This window comes from Solea senegalensis, linkage group LG3 (genome assembly GCF_019176455.1).
Source record: "Solea senegalensis isolate Sse05_10M linkage group LG3, IFAPA_SoseM_1, whole genome shotgun sequence".
Lineage (NCBI taxonomy): Eukaryota > Metazoa > Chordata > Actinopteri > Pleuronectiformes > Soleidae > Solea > Solea senegalensis.
This window is the reverse complement of record NC_058023.1, coordinates 3,421,154-3,436,955: the sequence shown is the minus strand read 5'-3', so window position 1 is coordinate 3,436,955 and position 15,802 is coordinate 3,421,154. Positions and strand designations below refer to the sequence as shown.

Genomic DNA, 15,802 nt, shown 5'->3' with positions numbered 1-15,802 from the left:
TCTTCCATATTTCTGTATAAATAATAAATAATAAATGTAGTTTGTGCATTGTGCACTGGCAAACTGTAAAAGAGTCGTGTTTCACGTTTCATTTCTTGAATAAATGAAATAGACAAACATGTATTGATATCCATCAATATGAATAAATGTCTCCGAGTAAATCAAATCATAAACATTCGCATATGTCAATATTAGCGTCTTGTGAGCAAGAAAGATTTTTATCGATACTTATAAACGTCTTGTTTGCACAGTGTGTGTGTATTGGTATTTCAAGTAAGGCTTGTATATTTATCATATGGGACATTAACAAGTGTTTACTTTAAATATTTCTTTTTTTCCCTGGTAAGGGAGAGTTTAGGGCTGAGGGAAAGTTTTTTGTGGTTTTGTTTAGTCATCGCCTACGACAGTGTTTGTCAAACTTGTCCTGCGTGTTATTCAAAATATTAACACATAGATTTGAACTAAAACATTGGAAAATAACACTATCTACAATGGCACACACTGACCACAAGAGGCAGCAGTTGGACCAGTACACCCTGTGTTCTCCCACATGCTAAAAACGCTGATTTTTTTAATGGGCTTTGGTGCAGCGGGAGTAAACGTATAAATCTGAACTAAGACACTGGAAAATAACACTCATCTATATATATATATATATATATATATATATATACACATAATATCACTCCTCATATATAACCTTATAAACATAAACACTATTGGGGAAAACTGTTTGTTTCAAGCAAAATTATCTGCCAGTAAAAAAATGCCACTTAAGTTAAGTTTTCTTGAAACAAGTCAAATGATCTAAGTAAATAAGTCCAGAAAAAAATGGCGCGATTAGATAAACACAGTGAATTCAACGGAATTAGAGTGCCATCTGTGGGTCCCGCCCCACACTTTGAGAACCACGACCTAATGTGACCTCTAAGTGATGAGATTGAACTCTTCAATCATCACAAAATCAACAGTCGGGCAGAAGGAGGCGACTCTTCACAGTCACTCCTCGGCTGATCATTAAACTGAATGAATGAGTGAATGAATGAATGAATGAATGAATGAATGAAGATGATGATGACATTTCTAGGTCACAGTGAGACACAGAACACGTCTAATTCAACTGTCCTCGTGTTACTTGGTGTTTTTTGTTTTTTTATTATTTGCCGCCGATAATAAGGACACACTTGCGGCTTGAAGACAAATCATAGCAGGAAGAAACAACAACAACAACAACAACAACAACAACAACAAGAACATCAACAGGCCCAGAGTTTTAATTATTAACGCGCGCAGCAGGAACACCGCGATAAAACAGCTAAAAAAAAAAGAAAATCCTGCTCATCACGAGTTCCTGCGTCGTTCTCCGAGGTGAGATTAATGCTCCACTACAGAAGAGAAGCTCGACTTAAGAGGGGAAATAATAATAAATAACCAGCGGGCGGGATTCACAATCAGTCCCGTTTGTCAGGACTACGGTGTTTACGGCGGAAAGGGTCTGAACGGAGTCCAGGAGCAAAAGGAAAAAATCCGAGCAGAGACCGCGTGATTGTGGATAAACGGCCTCCTCCAAAACACACTCCAGTCTTCTCCGCTTAGTCGAGTGAGCGACTGAATTATATATGTGTGTGGTTTTGATTTGGATGCAGCATTGAGAGGAGGGGAGGCAGGCATTTGCATGAGCATCTGCGGCTCTGGGATTCAATTTACTGTCTGCACCAATCTAAGCGTCAGCACATTTCACAGGGTTATGGAAATGAAATGTTTTATTTCACAACAAACGCGGCCGCCGGTGGAGACAGCGGGAACTCAATTAAGTGCTCCCAAAGAACGGGTGGCTTTAAATGACTTTATACAGACTTTTCTTGACGCGGTGTTCGCCCGTTTATCCTTAAATATTGTATTGGTGTGCAGTGGCTTTTCTAAGCAAAAGAAAATGGCCACAAACTACAAAAACCCCACTGGAAATCAACAGAGAACAGAAATCATAGAATTCGGTTGCCTCAACATCAAATAATCCTCCAAAATGAGAATCTGTCCAGTACTTTTTGCCTCCCATGCAAAAATCTACCTTTTATTATTTCTCCCCATTCATTTAAATGGTCATTTATATTTTATAATTTCTTCGCAAAGGTTACGCAAAACATGAAGAAGAAGCATTACCCTCTTGAACCTCACATCATAATGTACGATCTGGGAGGTTTTTCTTAAAAAATGTAGAGCGACTCACTCCCGCTGCACCAAAGCCCATTGAGAAAACCAGCAATTTTAAGGTTTTAACATTTAAGGCACACGGACGTTGCCGATCCACTTCTGCCTCCACCACTGAGTTCCCATGTGGTATTTTATTAATTCGGCATTTGAAATCCTTTGTTCGGATTTACAAAAGTGACACAAACTGACCACAAGGGGCAGCACTTGGACCAATACCCCCTGTGTTCTCGCACAGGCTAAAAACACCAGTTTTATCAATGGGCTTTGGTGCAGGAGCGTAAATGGGTCGAAACTTCAGTTTCCCGTTAGAAAACGCGGTCCAAAGGGGGAAAATAAAGGGCAAAACTTACACTTAAGTGAGAGTAAAACTTACATAGGGAGTGCACGGAGCACAATCAGCTGAATAGGACCCGTTTCTGGTGATCTGTTTACATCCTCCGTCCGTGTGGATGCACTCGTAGCTGTGTTTACAGCGGATTGGAAACCTGAGCCCGACGCGTGAGGCTGCAGAGAGCACAAACAACAACAAGAGGAGCCTGGGAGCAGCAGCAGCAGCAGCCTGGGAGACACACGAGGGTCACCGGGTTTATTCACCAAACTATTTACAGCAAGTGTACAGGGAGTGTTGTCCTGTGCTACGTCTGTGAATCCTCATAGAGAACATTGGCCACCAGTGACCTCACTGCTGCCGGGTCCTCGGCATCTGTGGGAGGGAGAACACAAATGTGGCACAGGCGTGGTGGAGACGCTACGCTACTCTCTCTGTGTGTGTGTGTTATGTAACATTGACAATAAAACTAGAACATTTGAGAAGGCGTTCTGAACGGTGCCCACTTCTTGGTTTCACGGCAACGCGTCACATGCAGGAAACGTGCGTCCGATAACCGAGTACCTCGAGTTATACGTAACTAGGATTTTTATCAGATTTTACGTTTTTATCTGTCCGATATGCGACCCAGTTGTTTTCCAATGCCTCGCTTTAATCGTTATATCTTGTGTTTGGGTTGGTGATGTCATCGTTAGCGCCCGCTGAGGCTGAGATTAAAGATCAAAACAGGAACTTCAGACATTCATCGGGTTTCTTTTTCTTCCTTTTCTTCTTGTTCTCGCCAGAACCTTTTTCTTTTGCGAGGTTTTGAGGAAAGGGAATGCTGTGTTGTAGCTTTTGTTTCACGGAAAATATGAAATGTGTCTTTTGGAAAACTTCCCATTAAAAAAGGAATGGAGAACAGAGGTCAAGATGGAATCACATATACACTCCTTGCTTTTTTATTATCATTTATTCCCGTGTGAAAATTAGAGCCAATAAAGCGGTTCCAACGAGACGCGAGTACGCGGTGGAACGGCACCTGTTAAATGCTGGAAAGTCTGTTTGTGCAAACTTGGCTGCATTAAAGCGCAGATTATGAACTCCCCCGCGACGTTCCCTCGGATTTCCCTGCGCTTCGCCGCAACTGCACTCCATCGTCTCAATCATTAACTGTGACGTGTGTTTACGTCACACAAGCGCGAGTGAGTGAGTGAGTGGTGAACTAACTCACCGACTCCCAGCGCCTTCATGTGGTCTCTGAAGCCGGGTTTCTCCTCCAGCACTCGCAGCAGGTTGGTGGACTCCATGCGCTCCAGGTTCACCTTCCAGTAGATGTGGATCTTGTTGTTGAAGCTGACGTAGACGAGGCACGGGCTGTTTTTACCCTCCTTACACGTGTACTGACCTGAAAGCACGCGTAAAAACATCATCATTCACATGCATCACAGTGATGTGACGTGATATGAGGAGACGCCCGGTGTGTGTGAATCCTAATGAACACATGAGGAATCCTCTGTAGCCTGAATACTACTACTACTAATAATAATGATCTATGTGTAGAATAAATAAATGACAGATGAAACAAGCCTAGTTTCCATTACTGCGACACAGCAGGAGGATTTGAAAGGACAGGAGGAGGAGAAAGGTACAACAGCGACAGACTGGAGGGGGTTATCTTTAACTCACTGCTGCCACCTGCTGGTGTCAGAACGATGGCGTTTGAATGCATGTGAACGACTATGATGTAAACATTTGATGCTGAGGCACTAGGATGCAAAACAACTGAACAAATTCTGGGAAATAATAACAATTTAAAGCCAAAGGAAACTATAGATGACAGATTTTTCTCCCATCATAAACGCATTACGTGGAATATTTAAATTTGTGCATGTTTAGATTAGGTTTATTTCATACGTCACGTTTTAAGCGTGGTTGAGCAAATACTTCCGTCGTGGGGGAGGACATTATTTACCAAAGAAACAAAAACAAACAGGATATTTAAAAATGACGGCATGTGTCTCACCTGCACAGAACGCGTTGACATTCTCGTCGAACTGGAAGCGAACCACGGAGCGGTTGTGGTCGATGATGTACGTCTGACCATCCCACGCGCATGCAACCACCTCCTCCCTGCCGTCGCCCTGGAAACCAGACAGACCACGGCGAGCGTCCCGTAGCACGTTTATATTTTCACATACACATTAAACACAAAAAGGTCAAAATATTCCAAAGTGACAAAACCCTAAATATGGACATTTTCATTCAGAACATCCAACTTTTTACAAACTTAACCAACTATTCCTCTAAGGCTTGTTTTTCCCTTTATTTAATTTAGTCCCTTATACCTTTGAATTATTCCCTTATGTGACATGTGACATTCTACTCATCTAAAATCAGTTTTTTGGGTTTTTTTCACATTGTTATTTTACATATTTGATAAAGCTTAAGGGAAAAGTGATCAAAACATGGCCATGATCTGGGACAGGACTTGTTTTTGAGCGGGCGTACCTAATAAAACGGCAGGTGAGCGAGCGAGTGCATGAACTTACAGTGACGTCGAGCTTCTGCAGCGCAAAGAGCTGATGATCCACCTGCACTGACCACAGCAGCTGCTCCGAGCTGTTCATTAACTTTAAAGTACCTTTAACAAAACACATGAGAGGTAAAAAAAAACATAATATGCTGATATTTTACAACTGAAAACTCATAATTAATGACTGACCGTCTAAAGTACAGAGAGCAAAGAGGCCACATTTTGAAGATTCCTCTTTTGAACCTGATTAAAAAAAGAAGAGAGACCTAGTGTCAAAAATCATGTTTTAATCAAAAATCTTAAAAGCACCTTACTCGTAATAAACGGTTAAAAATTAAACACAATACAGTTTTATTTTTTCGTAAAAGGAACGCAGCGCAAACAAAGAACATGTTTACCGGCACCTTTACTGACGCTGCCGATGAGATGAGTGGAAACGTTCTTGTTGTGTATCCGCCCAGTGGTCAGGTGGAGAACTACGTCTCTGGACGGCCCGTCGCTGTGAGCAAAGAAACGAAAGAGTTAAAGCTGAAATTGCCACGTTAAAACCGACCGTAACCAACCGTAGCTCAATCTGTACAACGTCATGTTCTCTTTGCACTCGCGCGTATACCGACAGAGTCTACCTGCCGGGTGTGGCCGGGTCGTCGTCTCCGGAGCCCGACGAGTCCTGTTGTGTCCAGGAGCAGAGCAGGATTGCGTAGCCGCAGCCAGGCTGAGACACCATCAGCTCTGGTAAACCCTCTGGACCTGGGTTCACTGACAGACTGTCCACCTGCAGCAACAACAACAACAACACGACTCAAACAAACTAGAAAATGTTCACATTTAAGAAGCTGAAAAATGACAGAAACGAGAAAATATTCACATTTAAGAAGCTGAAAAATGACAGAAATCAGACCTTAAAAGAAGATATGAATCACAAAATGTTGGGTTCTTTTATTTAAACGTAGCCCTATGAATGAATGATATTGAGAACAAGGAGAGTCCAGCGTACCTGTCCCTCCAGAAGCCATTTCTTCAGCAGAACCAGCTGACCTGACCCCAGGTCAGACCCCTCAGTTGGCTCCTCCCACCGGAAAGCTCGCACCACGCGGTCCGTGTAGCCCACGACCAGCTCACAGCGTCCGTCTCCATCTACACACACACAGTACAGTGGTCACGTCCAACAACACAGCACAGAGGACACGCACGTGTGAGACGCGGTGGTGCAGAGAGCAGACGATTCACCGATGTCACTGATGAGGATGACTTTGGTGTTGGCGGGAATGTGTTGGGTGAAGAGCGGCCTCTGGTCCTCGGAGGACAGGGACTCGTGTTGACTGCTGGTATCTGATTTGCTGGCAGACGAGGTCGTCAGGTCAAAGAGGTGAAACCAGCCCTCTGCGCCCACGGCGACCACCAAGTTCTGACAAAACACAGATGTTTAGAAAATGTTGATCAAATGTTGTTACCCAAACCCAGAAAATACGGAGTGTTTCCTCACCTTTCCTTTGTTGCACACGTCTCCAACGGCGACACAGGTGAGCTGCAAACACAACGCGTGAAAGAATCAAAGATACACTACCAAAAAACAACACTCATTTTCTTCCCATCGATCACGTGACGTTACTGACCATGCCCACACACGTCCTCGTGATCCAGGGTTTACAGTCGTCGTTCTTGTACACGAGCAGTTTCCCGCTGGTGTCTCCGACAATCAGCTCGTTCAACTGCAACGACAATAAAAATACTTGTTTATGCTCTTTATACTATACACAACTGCTGAATAACAAACCTAAACTGCTGTAATGTGGTCAAAACTCTAGCTGCAAATTGATATTACAACTAAATGATGGGTCGTTCACTTTTTTCAATTAATTAGTTGGTAGTTTTCTCCATAAGTGGCAAAAAAATTCAAATGTTTTGATTTGTCCACAAAGTAAAACTGTCAAAGACGAGCAAATACATCAGCAACTATTTAACTCTAAAAAAAACTGAACTAACACTTTAAACTTGAGTATTTTATTACCATAATACTCACTAGAACTTAATTTAGACAGTGATTACTTGTAAGAGATAAATAATTAAGACTAATTGTGTCCATAAATGTCTGCAGTATATCACAAATTCTTTTCTTTTACAAATTAGATACACGTCAAATGGCTGATTTAATTATTACTAAGATGACACGTACAATAAAATAAAATAAACAAAAGTCAGGAGGGGATAAATAACCCTTTGTATGACAAGAGTAGGATTTTATCGAAGTCAAAAGTTGAAGTTAGCTTGATTACCGTGTCGTTGTCCGCGTCTCCGAGACAAATCGCGTGAGGAAACAACGTTCCGGTAAAATCCAAACTGACCCGCTGGACGTAATTTAAAGACCTCATAGTTACAACTGTTAAAATCACTAATTCGCCTTTAACTTCACTGAAGTTAGCTCACGAGCTAACAGTTAGCCTAGCCACCGTTAGCTCCGCTCCGCTCTGCTCTGCTCTGCGTGGCGACAGCTAAGACGCCACATTTACCGTGAACGTAAGATGAATTTATTAAAACGCAGCGTTTGTTCTGACGAATAATTCCAGAGCCCGCACGTTAAAAAAACTAAAGGTGTTAACTCAGGTAGCATGTGCAAGCACTGCTCCGTAATAAATAAAACCACGTGATGTGCTTTCTACGGAAGCTCAGTAAGGACAAATGGTTAATTTCGCAAACGTCCCCACAGCTGTATTTTTTTTTGCGCTTTATTAAGAAGTATTTCATATATACGCGAATACAACGATGAAAATTACAGGTATTTTTAACCTGATATATTTTGTATTTAACGTATTGATTCTGGATGCTTATCAGCTTCTTGGACGTCCTTTTTTCTTTCTTTATATAATGTACTGTTTACAGCCAAAATGAATGATGAGATTAAGTTATTTATCATTTATCTCTTAGTTAGGTCTGGTTTGTGCAAAAATAAACAGTAGGAGGTAAAAAAAAAAAAAAAGATTTTGAGATCATGCACAACTTGTTTTTTATATTAGATTTCCATTTATTTTGTAAAAAATACTGATTTATAATATGCTTGCATATACACAGCATATTATAAATCAGTTACACTTTTTGTGTGCGTGTGTTTCCATTGTTGTCCTCTGGAGGGCGCTGCTCCATCACAACTTTCATGAGGGGAAAACAGACACAGGCCTTTCGACCAGAAGACGGCGCTGTTTACAGAGATATGTCAGTGGAGACAAAAGTCCATCACAGAAAGAATCAAAGTCAAAAACGGTTTCTGTTAATTTTGTATCTTTACAATATTTTTATAATATTTTGTCATAGAAACAATAGCGTTGACCACAACTCTCATTCTAGAAGAATACAGTTTCTGTCTTAGTGTTTTCATTTAGAAACTGTTGTACTTATGTCATAAAGTAGATTGAGCAATGCTGGACTTGCAATGTTATTTTATAGACAGTTTTTATTGCACCTGTTGATCATAAACAAAATTTGATTAAAAAAAACAACTTTCAACAATGATGATATTTTCAAATGTCTTGTTTTGTCCAAAAAAACCAAACTTATTCAGTTTTGCTGCAAAGAAACCAGAAAATAGTCACATTAACGAAGCAGAATTAAAAAAAAATGTAATTATTACCAAAACACCTACACCTAAGTTGACCAGGACTTTAGTAATAGATTAATTATCTATTGAGTTAAACGATTTGTCTATGTACTTGAAATGTACATATTTTAAAGCTATATCAAAGTCTTCACCAGTAGGTGTCACTGTAGTGTTCCCTTGTAAAATGAATGTAGGGCTGCAACTAACAGTTATTTTCATAATCTCGATCATTATCTTGATTAAGTGATTATTTGTCCATAAAATGTTGACAAAAGTTTCCAAGAAACTCAAAGTGGTGTTTTCATCAACGTCCTCACCAGTAGGTGTCACTGTAGTGTTGTAAAATGAATGTATAGTATAAATAGGGCTGCAATAATCAATCCATCTCTTGGTTATTATCTCGATTAATCGATTAGTTGTCCACAAAAAAAAAATCCCCAAAACTCAAAATGATGTTTTTATAAACAAAATGATTCATTTTTAGCAACCCGGAAATAGTCACATTTAAGAACATTAAAACACAGATAAATTACTTTTAATTATTTAAAAAAACACAAAGTAGAGTTGACAAATGAGTTTATGAACTGATTTTTGCTCAACAACAACGATCCTTCCTGAAGAAAAGAGAAAGAAAGTGGTGAAAGTGGAGCAGAGGCTGAGATGTCATATTAATTATTACACTCAGCTCTGACTGGGAAACCCCTTTAAATAGTGTGTGTGTGTGTGTGTGTGTGTGTGTGTGTGTGTGTGTGTGTCCTCACAAAGCGCTAATTGGACTGTGGCAGCACAGAGTGACTGACAGGCCGTGGATTGGTTTCAGAGCTGGTGAAGAGGAGGAGGAGGAGGAGGCTGAAAAGAACCCACGCTTCTTTTCTAAACTCTCTTGCTGCGCCGAAAAAAAACACGGAGGGAGGGAGTGTGTGTGTGTGTGTGAGAGAGAGAGAGGAGGTGAGGAGGGGGGAGGAACTGAAGGAAAGTGATGGTGGGGGTCAGAGTGTGGGTGGGTGTTATATTAGGCAGCAGCAGCAGCAGCGCTGGCTGTGAATGCCACCGCCAACACTGAGAAACTGCACAACCTGTAACAATCCACGACTCAGGAGGCGCGTGCACGGTGGTAAAGGAGAACACACACGCGCACACACACGCGCAGAGAATGAGGGAGAGAGAGCGAGACCCGGAGTAAGAGACAGAATAATCTCGTGCGTAGAACTTGAAAAAACATGAGCACCATAATGAAAACTGCTCCCATTCATTTGGAGACATATAAACTTAACCATAATTACTAACACTAACTTTAACCATATAACTACCACCAATTCAGTTCAACACTAGTCAATTAGTAAACCGGTTCCTCTTTGGGACCAGGTTTTGGTCTCCATGAGGACTAAACTGGTCCTGACAAGGTCAGTGTTTTGTGTCAGAAAACGAGGAACCAAATACAAAAACGCACGCGCACATCATCATGACGCTCAGGGACAGGAACACTTGCGCACGAGCCGAAAAACAGCGCCTTCATAAATCTGCGCATAAACACGGAATAAAATTGCAAAGAAAACCACACATTTCCCTCTGTTCTTGCACGCGCACAGAAAAGACAGTTTATTTGTTGTTGTTTAAAATAAATAAATAAATAAATAAAACGTCCAGACGCACTCCTGATCCTGCTCCAGGATCCAAACACAGACCAGATTAAGATGGTAATATGAAAATAAAACCACACTGAGATGATTTATAGACACACAGTGAAGAAAAACACAAGATCATTTACTTTTTTTTTTATCCTTTTAACTGTGTATTTTTTCATTTTTATTAACTAATAAATGTAAATGTAAAAAACAAGAATCTAATGAGTGCTTCCTCTAAACAAATGTTGCTTTATGTAAAGCATGTTGCTTTTGTGTTTCAAATCAACATTAAAAAAATAAAAGATGCAAAAATGCAGCCAGGCTTTTTTCTGTCACGAAATGACATGAAAATCTGTTATTTCTGGAAAAAAAAGTCTTTTTTTTAGGAAGAAAAGCAAAACAAAAGAAACTTCTCTGTTGTGATTAAACGATTCCAGTGGAAACTTTCCACACACACACACACACACCAGGGAAAGATAAAAACACACACTCTGTTTGTTTAGTGCTTCAAGTGGCACGCGTCCGGCGCGCGCAACACACCGGCACCGGCGCAGGAGCCCAAGGTGGATCCACGCGACAGGAGGGCGTGGCCAGCCCACTGCTCCGTGCGGAGACGGCATTGAAAAGCAGTGGCGTCTGTCCTCGAGGACTCAGAGAAGCTCTGAGGAGCGCGCGACGCTGAATTATCCCCCACCACCCAACTCTGAAAACAAGTGCGCGTCAACGACACGTGAACGGCACGAGCGGGACACACTGACCTGGTGCTTTTGGATTTCGTTTTTATGCGCGTGTTTTTTAATGGACTTCACAGTCAGGATGGAGATAAACGTCCAGCACCAACAGCACCAACAGCAGCAGCAGCAGCATCTCATGCCGCCCGCCTGCTTCTTCTCCGCCGCGGCGCAGAGCGTCCAGCTGAGTCCGTGCGGCAGCGGCAGCAGCAGCGGCAGCAGCGGCAGCCAGGGCGGCGGCAAGTCCGCGTCCAAGCCGCCCAAGCGGCAGCGCTCCACCTCGCCGGAGCTGCTGCGCTGCAAGCGGCGGCTGAACTTCGCCGGCTTCAGCTACACGCTGCCGCAGCAGCAGCCGCACGCCGTGGCGCGCCGCAACGAGCGCGAGCGCAACCGCGTCAAGCTGGTGAACAACGGCTTCGCCACACTGCGGGAGCACGTGCCCAACGGCGCCGCCAACAAGAAGATGAGCAAGGTGGAGACGCTGCGCTCCGCGGTGGAGTACATCCGCGCGCTGCAGCAGCTGCTGGACGAGCACGACGCCGTCAGCGCCGCCTTCCAGTCCGGCGTGCTGTCGCCCAGCATGTCGCAGGGATACTCCGCGGACATGAACTCGATGGCGGGCTCTCCCGTGTCCTCGTACTCGTCTGACGAGGGCTCGTACGACCCGCTGAGTCCAGAGGAGCAGGAGCTGCTAGACTTCACCAACTGGTTCTGAGCATCCGTGTGAGGTAAGAGGAGCTGCCATGGCAACCACGCGCACATCACACTCTGTTATAATAAAAAAAAAAACCAAAACCCAAAACAGTCACTTATCGTTGTCTCTTTCCTCTTCTTCTCCACAGACGCTTGTATCAACCTCGTCCCTGTTGTCGTGCGCTTGTGATGGTCCTGGTGGAGGCTGGTGTCCTCCACGACGTGACGCACTCACTGCACGAACACTGCGCGCTCTCGCCTCTGCTCACGCGCTGTTTAGAGACAGAGACTTGGACAGAACGTCCTGGAGACTCTAGAGAAAGAGAGAGAAGAAACCAGGCCAGAGAATCAGCGCCAAAGGATTAAAAAACAAAAAGAAGAAGAAGAAGATGGACTTCCCCGCGTGGGAATCCAAACTTCTGCGCATTTGCCCTTTATATTAAAAAACAAACAAAAAAAAAAACAGAAAATCCCGCTCTTCTGCAGCACATTTAATTATTATAAAAACATTATTTAACGCCTTTAACTAAACTATGCTAAAGAAAATCAACCCTTCAGTCAAAGTCCAACAAAACGATGCTTCCAAGTCTCGGATTAAAAAACAAAACAAAACTATTTTGGGGGGGAAATATATTAAACTATTTTTGTATGTAAGAGATTTATACATAGATGTTTTGTACACACTGTATATATTTTGTCTATATATTAATGCTTGTACACCTCCTGCCTCTGTAGACTCTGTGTAGTCTATTACTCTCTGGCTCTTCTGTTCCACGAGGTTTCCAGAAGGAGTTTGACACTCTGTTTATATATATATATCTATATGTATACGTTTTTTATTCACTCTCTCTCCATATATATATATATATATGTAGGTAAATATATATATATATATAGCACCAACGTGTCTTATTTAATAGAAGGAGAAAAAAACATGTCCTTGCATCATGTCATGAAGTTCACAATGATCAAAACTTATGCAGCTATTGTCCAAACGTCTCCTGACACTGCCTGCTCTTTATTGTCTTCACACAAACACATGGTGAGAAGAAGAAGAAAAGTCTTATAACCATATTTTCTAAACTCGAGGACAAGAATAAAAATGATTTGCTACTGAATGACCTTGCATGTCGTCTTTCTTGTTGACTGTTTCACATTTTACAGCCTTTATTGACTCACTTTCTTGGCATTTATTCAGAAATACGGTCCTAAAAATTTAAATATAGTGACATTCTTTACGTTTATTGACGCATATGATTGAAAGGGAAAGTGAGAGGGAACGAAGGAGAAAGAATGGGAAACTTTAAACTGCACCAGACGGACAGAAAAGGGACAAAGAAACCCACACTTTTACGCACAATTACGCACGCTTTACGCACGCACTTTTCTTCACTCCACTGTGGAAATTCCGCACTTAAACGTTTTTTAGCATAAATACAAGAGGGAATTCCTCAAGTGTGATCACTTTTTTTGTTTCATACCGAGCACAAAAAGTGCGCAGGTGTCCAAAAAATACTGCGACTCAAGTGTCTCACGCGCGGGCAGCTGTGAGACTGTGACATAACGATGCAGTCCTTTTCTTTGTTTATATACACGAGAGAATGTGTAAGAAATAACTTTTAGAGATGTTTTTACTTTTAAACAATTTCTAGAAAGTTGTGGTTCTCGCAGTTATTTCTAATCACATCGCGTTTAAAAGTGCGGAAAGAATCCAAAATGAGTGAAAGTTGGAGAAAACATCCACATAAAACCTCAATGAATTGTTTTTACACCGTTTTTGTGAAGGGGTTAGAAACCAAATATTTAAACAAACAAACAAATCATAAAGTGCAGTTTGTAATGTCAGTGGCACGCGCTCTTTCTTCCCCTCTCGCTTTCTTTGGCTGTGACAGGTACGTGCGTGCGGTGGGGGCGGAGTCTGCAGCCACCGGGGGCGGCGCGTGTCTGGTGAAATGAGTGAGTGAGTGGGGTTTGTGTGGTGGTCGAGTGGAGACACGGAGCTGAACTGGCTGATGGCTCGTGCCTCCTGACAGTCAGCAGCGTGCCGCCGCTCAGCACACACACACACACACACACACACACACACACACAGTCAGCAACCACCTGGCTCTGCCTGTGTCTGTGTGTGTGTGTGTGTGTGTGTGTGGGTGTGGCTCAGATTCTTTGACCGCAGTGATTATGAAGAAAAAGATTTCAGATGGACTAAACCACATGTTGCATCTTTCTGGAAACGTATTAATAACAGAAAGTAAAGTTAATGTTATATAATTTTGTCTTTTAGTGAATTATGAGGTCATATGATGAACATTATTTCCGAATATGATACCAAAACATTCTGGGAAAGCAGACGGAAATCACAGAGTTATTGTCTTCTATCACACGACTTCAGCTCCAAAGGTTTCTGTAAATGAAACAGTATAAAGCGGTATAAATGTTGTATTTTGCTACATAAATTACCCCTAAAAACAAACATAAATCAGTCATAATTTCACAAGCAACTTTATACTTTCTCACATATAAAATCATAAAATACAATCAATATCTTGTAATTTTCCCTCCACTCACAGTTTTAAAAGAATAAAAAAAATGCCCGTGAACTTGTCTCCAGTGAATCCCTGTGGTATAGAAGTGCCGCAGATACTTGAGCCTCACAGGAACAGACCGGACCGTGACCGCGGGTCAGGTCCTGCAGGAGTCGTCCAGAGGGTTGGAGATGACGGACTTGTGGATGAGCATGAAGAGGGGCAGATAGGCCAGGAAGTCCAGCAGGTCCAGAGGAGGGAAGCGCTGCAGCTCCAGTCTGACGGCCGCCTCCTGCTCCAGGCGGATGCCGCCGGCCTTCAGCTCCAGAAGCAGCTGCTCGGCGCTGATGAATCCCTGCTGAGGTCCGGCGTCTCCTCGCTGCTCCTCCAGGAGGAACAGGAACAGTTGCTGCACGAGTCAGGACGACAACAACAGCAACGCACATGTTTTATTACTTAAATCAACATCTTTGGAGTCATTGTGATGGTTAAATGTCATGTTGTGTAGTGGGGAGATTGGGGGGGGGGCTGTCTCCACTGCCCCCTACTGTCTGTGAATGGAAAACCAGGTGAAAAACGAGTCCTCAGAATCAGGAGGTCACTCGCTTTACTCGCGCAATGTTGCCGTTGCGTGGCGTGAACTCATTTAACGAAGGTTTTGAAGAGCGGCCATCTGCCTAGACAGGTTGTGGTGAAAGGAAACATGTGCGACAGAGGAGAGGAAGCGGGGGGGGAGAGACAGAAGAGCGAGACCAGGAGCAGATAAGCGGATATACATAACAGGTGTGTCAGGTTATAAGTTTGTTTATATATGCGACGACGTCAGCGACAAGAACCCCAACATGACGCGACACCGTCATTTCGTGACGTCCGAAATTTACATTTCTTACAAATATTCCCTTTGTAAACAAGGGAAAGTGGCTCTTGACATGTTCTGGTCACAGTGTGTGTGTGTGTGTGTGTGTGTGTAGCCTCAGATTACCACAGACTGATTCCAGTCTTGTGTGAGTGCACCTGTTTGCGCCGTTAATGCAGTCAAGGTAATAATTGCCTTGGAGGTGGAGGTGGTGGAAATAATCCCTCTGGCAATTAGCCCACTCCACTGCACCACCCCCTCCACCCTCCACCACCAACACCGCACCGACTTCTCCAGTTAACAACCCTATCCCTAGCAGCTCTGTAATTACACGGCCTCCTCCTCTACCTGGCTCGACAGAGGCTCAGTTTTCCATCGTTTCATCTTCCTCCTGCCTTTCAGCCTCTCACCGCTTCCCCGTGTGAGCGAGGAGTCTGTTTTTTTTTGTTTTTTTTTGGCCCGCGAGCGTCCGTCCAGCTGGTACAGACCATAGTCCCGGTCCACCTCACATGAGCCGCGTGTCCCGGGCTGATTACAGGACTGGGCGGAGTGGACGGCGAGTTCACTGCTGGGCACTTTAATGAGATTAGGGCCGTGCTAATCTGTGAAAAGAAGGGAAATGCGCCGCTCTCTCTTTGGCGTTCTTTCCTCATTTCTATGCATGAAGGCCTCTCATATTTTGTACAATGCACGCCTTGAGAATCTGGCTCTTCAAAGTAGTGGACCAGC

General features: G+C 43.1%; 3 protein-coding genes across 6 annotated transcripts in view; 1 reads left to right on the top strand and 2 right to left on the bottom strand.

The window, feature by feature from the left end:
• Window positions 1–1,115: 1,115 nt before the first annotated feature.
• On the bottom strand, window positions 1,116–7,695 carry itfg2 (integrin alpha FG-GAP repeat containing 2). Its single transcript, XM_044020660.1, has 12 exons — window positions 7,331–7,695; window positions 6,671–6,766; window positions 6,541–6,582; window positions 6,285–6,462; window positions 6,052–6,191; window positions 5,681–5,829; window positions 5,459–5,553; window positions 5,244–5,297; window positions 5,071–5,162; window positions 4,545–4,662; window positions 3,753–3,926; window positions 1,116–2,914 (listed from the first exon to the last, which is right to left on the bottom strand). The coding sequence occupies exons 1-12, from the start codon at window positions 7,424–7,426 to the stop codon at window positions 2,847–2,849; spliced, it is 1,302 nt and encodes a 433-aa protein (XP_043876595.1). The 5' UTR covers window positions 7,427–7,695; the 3' UTR covers window positions 1,116–2,846.
• A 3,222-nt stretch (window positions 7,696–10,917) lies between these two features.
• ascl1a (achaete-scute family bHLH transcription factor 1a) lies at window positions 10,918–12,548 on the top strand. Its single transcript, XM_044020690.1, has 2 exons — window positions 10,918–11,730; window positions 11,845–12,548. Exon 1 carries the CDS (start codon window positions 11,070–11,072, stop codon window positions 11,715–11,717), a length of 648 nt encoding a protein of 215 aa, XP_043876625.1. The 5' UTR covers window positions 10,918–11,069; the 3' UTR covers window positions 11,718–11,730; window positions 11,845–12,548.
• A 1,630-nt stretch (window positions 12,549–14,178) lies between these two features.
• Window positions 14,179–15,802, bottom strand: part of LOC122766049 (mucin-5AC) — a 69,686-nt gene continuing 68,062 nt past the window's right edge. For all 4 annotated transcript variants that reach the window (XM_044020647.1, XM_044020643.1, XM_044020646.1 and 1 more), the window contains one exon: window positions 14,179–14,626. In XM_044020647.1, the coding sequence (XP_043876582.1) occupies window positions 14,375–14,626 (252 nt within the window). In that variant the 3' untranslated portion in view covers window positions 14,179–14,374. The remainder of the gene's footprint in view (window positions 14,627–15,802) is intronic.